Source organism: Pteropus alecto, unplaced genomic scaffold (assembly GCF_000325575.1).
Source record: "Pteropus alecto unplaced genomic scaffold, ASM32557v1 scaffold55, whole genome shotgun sequence".
Classification (NCBI taxonomy): domain Eukaryota; kingdom Metazoa; phylum Chordata; class Mammalia; order Chiroptera; family Pteropodidae; genus Pteropus; species Pteropus alecto.
Window position 1 is genome coordinate 307,619 of NW_006436813.1, and position 7,076 is coordinate 314,694.

Sequence of the window (7,076 nt, forward strand, 5' to 3'; positions counted from 1 at the left end):
GTGACAAGAGGAGGCAGGGAAGTCGATTAAGAGCCAACTTCAGTAACCCAGGAGAGAGATGATGGTGGCTTAAACCTCAGTGTTGCAAGTAAGATAGATAAAGTAAAGACCTATTGTGGCATGACATGGTCACTGAGGTCGAAGAACCTCTGATTTAGACAGATGGGTGGATGGGATGGGGCCCTTCACAGAGATCTGGAATACAGAAGGAGAAGTGGATAGTAAGAGAATTATGATGAGCTGCTTAGACATGTTGTATATGAGGTGACTTTAGGAAAATGAAGAAAAGTCCAGTAGGAGTTGATTACTGGGCCAGGAGTTCATGTGAGTGGTTTGGATTAAAGTCACCAGCATTTTCTTTTGAAAGGGAAAAAACCCCACCTGTATCAATTTGCTAGGGATGCCAAACAAAGTACTACAGACTGAGTGGCTTTTATTTACTCACAGTTCGGGAGCAAGTCCGAGATCGAGATGTTGGCAAGTCTTGTTTCCTCTGAGGACCTCTCTCCGTGGCTTGTAGATGGCCATCTTCCAGTATCCTCACATGGTCTTCCCTTTGTGAGTACACCTCTGTCCGAGTCTCCTCTTCCTATAGAGACACAAGTTATATTGGATTAGGGCCCACCCTAATAATCTAATTGTACCTTAATGAACTCTCTAAAGACCCTATCTCCAAATAGATAGAGTCACATTCTGAGGAATATCAACATACTATTTTGGGGGGGTGGTGGGTGGGGGGTGGGAGGTCATGATTCAGCTTATAACAAACACCATCCTAATTTATTAAATCAAAAAGGAAATGTGTTGGTTAATGAAACCAGGAAGTTCAAAGGGGTTTTATAGGAGGCTTTTGGATGAAGGGATTCAAATCAGCTTTACATGGTGTCACTTGGATTCTTAAGCAGGCTCTCTCATGGCATCAAACACAGCTATTTCAGGACTACAGCTTCTGTGCAGGAACCAATCCTCTGAAGAAAGGAACTTTTCCCTGATAATCCTAGCAGAAGTCTCCAGGAAGATCTTAAATGACCTATCTTAAGTCACATACCTCAAATAACCCACTGGTGTAGAGAAAGCAACACAGGCAAGGGCCAAGTCTGAGTCTCCAGCCTGTCCCTGCCCAGTGACCAACCTCATGTAAACCTCAAGAATTGGGAATAGTGGAAGAGTGTTTCTTTACAGCATTGTTAAACAAGCAACGACAACTATAATAAACCATGGCTGCTACAGGAGTAGATGCGGTGACCCATGAAGAATGTGTAGAAGGAAATATAAGAGGGCCAAGGTCAGGAACCTGAGGGAAACAACTACAACAAACGATGGCTGCTACCATTCTTAAAGCCACAGGAGTAGATGTGGTGACCCATGAAGAATGTGTAGAAAGAAATATAAGAGGGCCAAGGTCAGGAACCTGAGGGGAAACACACTATTCAGAGGATGAGATGAGAAATAGACGTCCTTGAGGAAGATGTACAAGAGAAAGGAAAACAGCCAGGACAGCATGTATCACAAATGCCAAGAGAAGAGACGGTTTTAACAAAGACACCATGATTTGTAACAACTTGGAGAAAAAAGGGTAATATGCTTAATTGCAAAGATCTCAGACATATCAATTTAAAAACAAGATCTACAAATAGAAAAATGGGCAGAAAATCAGAACAGGCAGTTTGCAAAAAAGAAATTAAAATGACATATGACAAGGTATTTCAATTCATTCATAATGAAAAACAAATTGAAACATTCTTGCAGTATCCTTTAGTGCTTTTAAGATTGGCAAAAATAAAAAGACTTGAAGAAATCCAGTGTTAGCGAAGGTGAAGGGAAATAGACAATCATGGTGAAACCACTGTGGCCCGAACAGGGCGCCTCGGGCAGAGTATTTTTTCAGAATCAAACATTTAAAGCTACACGCTCATCGATCTAGCAAATCCCGGCCATGAATTTACTATCACAAGTAAAATTAAGCCACATTTTTAAACACGGAAATAATCCAAAGATGCGTCAAAAATAGGTTAAATTCAAAATATTGCCCAACAAGTATGTAGGGGCACCAACAAATTAGAACAGATACTGGCTATAAACCACTCAACACAGCTATACAGGTGGGTCCCTACTGAATATCCCATGAAAGGGAACACCAGGGGGATAAAATGAGGTAGACATATAGACGTTTGGGCTGTTTTGGAAAGTTCTCCAAAATATATTAATGAAACTGTAAGGTGCAGAGCCATGTGAATAACGTGGATTCCATTTCTGTACGTTTTAAAATGTGTACAGCTGTGTGGGTAAGTACCACAAACCATTTCCTAAAGGAAAGCATAAGTAACTGAGAGCAAGTGGCTGCCTTTGGTGAGAGGGACTGTGTAAAGACGGGCTGGGAGATTGTAGGGTAAGACTTTTAGTTTCCATTTTATACTTTTCAGCTCTTCAATCTATTCAACTGACCAATAATAATTGAGCATGCATTAATGTCAAGCACCAGACTAGGCACTGGGGAAGAAATGGAAGAAGCAGCACTGAAACACTAGCAGGGGCTCCACAGCCAGACAGCTGTGAGTCGAAGTTGCAGGCTTAGAAGTTGGAAGACCACAGTTAATTTATTTAGCCTCTCTGTCAGCTCCTTCGTTTGTAAGATGTGGACTAACAGTTCTTATCTGATAGGATTGCTGTGAGAAGTAAATGAGATAATGCATGTAAGGTGCTTAGCACAGTGCTGCGCATTTAGTACCTGTTCCTTAATTGTTCATGCTAAAAAAGAAAAGCGAGATCACCATCCTGGTAGAACACCCAGTAGAGTGAGCGCGCTGACCTAGAGAGGAATTGGTTACTGGAAACGAAAGGCCAGGTTGTTGGATGAGCCATCCAGGCAGATGCCGGCACCACCCAGTGGGGTTTGAGGGCCTTCTTGCCCTGAGGAGGGAGGAATGGGGCCAAATGCAGCCTTCACTTGAGATGGCCTCAGGATATCAGGAGAGGATGGGAGGGGCCAGGATGCAGTCAGGGCAGGGAAGCTCTGCAAAGCAAACCCTTCAGGAGAGCTGAAGATAGTCTAGAAGCCTGGTCTGGAGCAGAAGGAAAAGTCTGAGAAGTTAGCTGTGGAAGCTCAAGAATGGGACCAATCAGCTAGAACCAGAGTCCAGAAAGCATTCCAGAGAATTAGGGAGGAGAGAGTGAGGCAACCAGAGAGTTGGGAGGTCACATATCGACTTTGCTCAAAGAAATTCGTGGAGCACCACTATCTTGGCAGGTTATTTTTCCTCTTATTTTTCTGGATTAAGTACATGGAACGTCTGCGGCGTCCGCAGGTGCTTTAGGCTTCTAGAATTCTAAAAAGTATTTATCCTTTTTGCTACACTTCCTATGCCTAACATTTGCAGTAGGAAGAGAGGCATGAACTTTGGAGGCCAACTGGCACGTGGTTGGTGACCCCTGGGCCATGCCTCTGCTTCTGAGCCTCCCTGGCTTTGCTTTTTGCCCCACTCTGTGTTTGTAGCTCACCCGCATCTTCCCTCCCAGGCAACTGAGTGAGGTGACTGGCAGGGCAATTTGGCAGCATCGACATAAAGGGCTTACAGGGGAAAGTATTCTTGGACCAGGAGACAAATCCCAAATTAGTGGAAAGCTTGCTCTCCCGGGGAGAAAAGAGCTGCCTCAGTTTCCCATCAACAGTTACACTCCGAGCCCTAAAATACTCGTTAAAGAAACAAATGAACAGTCCTTCTGTTTCAATCTTCAAGTCATAGCCTTTGAGATATAGACAGGACGGGACAAAAGCTCTTCAATTTGCCCCTTATAATCCTATCAGATAATGACTCTACTAGCTCTAAAAAGAGAACCAATCGAGTGGTCAGAAATTGGAAAAAAATTACAGCAGGTAAGAAATGAAGCAGTGGGTCCAACTCTGGTCATCTCAACATCTTTTCTTAAATATTACATCCTCTCCTCACCAAAACAATAAATGCATGAATTAATTTTATATAGTTGGCCTATGTGGTAGAGTTATTCTCACCTCATTATTCCAGACTGTATTCTCCAATTATGAGTCGAGTTTTCTTGCATTCTTTTCTCATCTCCTCTAGTTCCTTTTTCATCTCTACTCGCACCAGAATTCATTGACTTTTTATCTCACTCTTCTTGTTTCATAAAAGCCAAACTTCCTTACATCTTTTGAAAACAAAAAAGCAAATATTTTCTAAAATGTTCTTTCCATTACTTCAGTAAATTATTTTCAGAGTTGGGCTCTTTCTCCACATCTAAGTAATGCTTCTATTCTTTTTTACTACCAAAATTTTTCCCAGGTCTTATTTGTGTGTGTGTGTGTTTACACATCCTTGAATGGACTTATTTATATTCCAATGTAGCATTTATAGTCATTCATTAATCCAACAGATACTAATTTTTAAAAAAAAATGATATTTGTTTATCCTTTAGTTGGCAAAGTGTTTAAAAAACTGAATTACCTATAAGGATTTGTTTCAAAGAGCCTCTGATTTATAGGAAGAGGTAAGACAGGTATGATAACAACAGAGCAAGGTGGAAAAGCCAGATAGGAGACCTGAGCAGATTTCACGATTCCCACCTGTGGCTTTTCTCACAGATGATACAAGGTAAACCATGATGCCAAGATAGGAAGGACTGATTCCTTGCACAGCTCAATGTTGTTCTAAGTTGGCAGTCATTAGAAATTAAGAGCACTGAGACTATTTCCCATTTATATTACCTTTCCTTCCTCTAAAGATATGTAAAAATACTAGCAAACACTAATGTACCAATGTTTCTATGCTACAAAATAGTAAGTGTAATAAATATTACATTCTGTTACAGTACTTGTTAAAAATGACTACATTCCATTACAAATTACTGTTGTTGCTCAGCCAATTCAAAGAAGCAACACGGATGTTACCAAATGTTAGTGGAAAATAAAAGATATTTTCTTTGGGTTGACTAATTTCCCAAAATGTGTTTTTTCTAGTGATGAAAACATGGAACAGTCTATCTTTATTTTACACTGGCATAGAACATTAACCAATTTCTTGATTATATCATTTTGTGGAAAGGCAATTTGACAAAACTTTATCGTGGGGAACTTGTTTTTTAAATTTGTTTAATCTTTTTAAAAATAATGATTTTAAAAGACATTATTACAATTTTGATATTAAAAAGCTCAAGCCATGACCAATAATAGTTTTACACCTATCCTAATTAAGATGTGAGTGAAAATAGAAAAGTGTAACACCCAAACCCCTAGAGGGTGTGTCCGCCTCACAGATTCCTACCCCTACGGATGCTGTAACAGAGGCAAAGAGCCGCTAGGTGGCTCTGTCATTTTTAAATAAAACTAAAGTCCACAAAAGATAATGTGTAGTTAAGGAACAAAATAGGCAGAACCTTTAATCAAGGCAAGAAACAATAATCTGCAATTATGGACTCTCACTCAGAATAATTTGGAGTTTTGAGTTGAGAATTAGACTTAAAAAAAAAAACCAACCCTGCAAAACTGCAAAGTATATGTGGGTGAGCAATTTGCAAAAAATAAGAGAATGCATTGTATTCTTAACGACATCAATTACTAAAGGGAAGATGATTTCAAATTTTTCCTAATTTATTGCCATCTAGGTTCCCAGCTTTTCTTTTGGACTTTCTCTATGTAGTTTAGACTTTTAAGTTAAAGGAAAAAAAATATTAAACTCAGGCATTATAACTCATTAAAAATTACTTTCCAGTGTCCTGGGTTATAATTGTCATCTTTATTAACATCCCAAAACAAAACAAAACGTTTTGGCCTATTTGGGGAAGAAGAAGAAAAAACACTGTACTTATCTAAATTAAGAAACATTTAGTTCTTTAAATCAAAATACAAGTAAGGTGAACACTATTCCATTCTACAGCATTTGCCAGGAGAGCGAAAGAAATGATGTTCTTTAGAGTTGACAAATTCCTTTCTGATTCCAGAAAGGATGAAAAAAATAGTTATATTTGAAGTTTGGGTTTAAGTACCAATTTGTAGTTAAATATCTCTGGATTTCATTTTTTAAAAAAAGTTATATAACGGAAGACAATAATTTTTCCCAAAGTACATAACTAACTTGATGACGAAAATAAATGAAGCGTTGAGGGGATGTTCCAAATTATTAAATACTCTTAACTGTCAGTCTGCAATTGGCAAATAGTTAGAAAAGACTTTCCCCCCACCCCTCCCTTAAATGAGAATCTCAGACTTGTCACTTACTAAGAACATATTCAGGAATAGTTTTAACTTGTAAAAGAAACAGTTTTCTTATTGTTTTTCGGAGCCAACAAATAACGACTGCGTGGCAGGTCGCATCGCAACAGGATTTTACTGGTTTTGTTTGTTTTCGCAGGCAAGAACCGCATTTGGAAACTTTCAGAAGTAGTCTGTAAAATTACTTTTTTTAACAAAAATTTGTCGTGGCCGTTTTTGTAAACGAGCGCTTCTCACACACTTTAAATTAAACTTGGCTTTAAAGTGATTTCGAACCCTTTTATTCAAATGCCTTTGAAAAAGTTCACCCTTCTGTTTTTTTTCTATTTTCGAAGACAACAAATCACACAGAAAGAGTGCACGGACCAGACATAAAATGAACAAATACTTCCTGAATGTGAACGAACAAATAGCTATATGTTTAGGGAAATTAAAAGCCGATTTCAGTCCCTCCGATCACAGAATTCCCTAGTAGGGGACTCATCAAAGATGCCTGTTAATATTGTCTGCCGCTTAACCCAGAGAGTTGTAAATCACGTCTACTATGCTCGACTGGGAGCAGATCAATTGAGACCGGGCGTAAATTCTGCAACTCGATCGATCACAAAGGTGTAGAAAACCCAAAGGCGCCCAGGCAGGTGGCCTGAGCAACCATCCAAAGTTAACTCTAGGACTTCTTGGAAACATCTATACTCTTTGTTATCATCCCTTTGTTTTAATAGTCGTTATTGCATTTCATTATTGTGCCAAGAATACGTTAGCCAGGAAGGGGTACTTTTCGCCCTAAACCCGGAGGTGCCGGGCTCCCCGGGCTCCCCGGGCTCCCGGGGCTCCCCGGGCCGGCCAGGAGGGG

General features: G+C 39.7%; 1 protein-coding gene across 1 annotated transcript in view; it reads left to right on the top strand.

The window, feature by feature from the left end:
- The first annotated feature begins 1,319 nt into the window (after positions 1 to 1,319).
- FOXI3 (forkhead box I3) overlaps positions 1,320 to 7,076 on the top strand; it is a 10,194-nt gene continuing 4,437 nt past the window's right edge. The window contains exons 1-2 of the mRNA XM_015591240.1: positions 1,320 to 1,402; positions 3,822 to 3,874. Of these exons, the coding sequence (XP_015446726.1) occupies positions 1,320 to 1,402; positions 3,822 to 3,874 (136 nt within the window). The remainder of the gene's footprint in view (positions 1,403 to 3,821; positions 3,875 to 7,076) is intronic.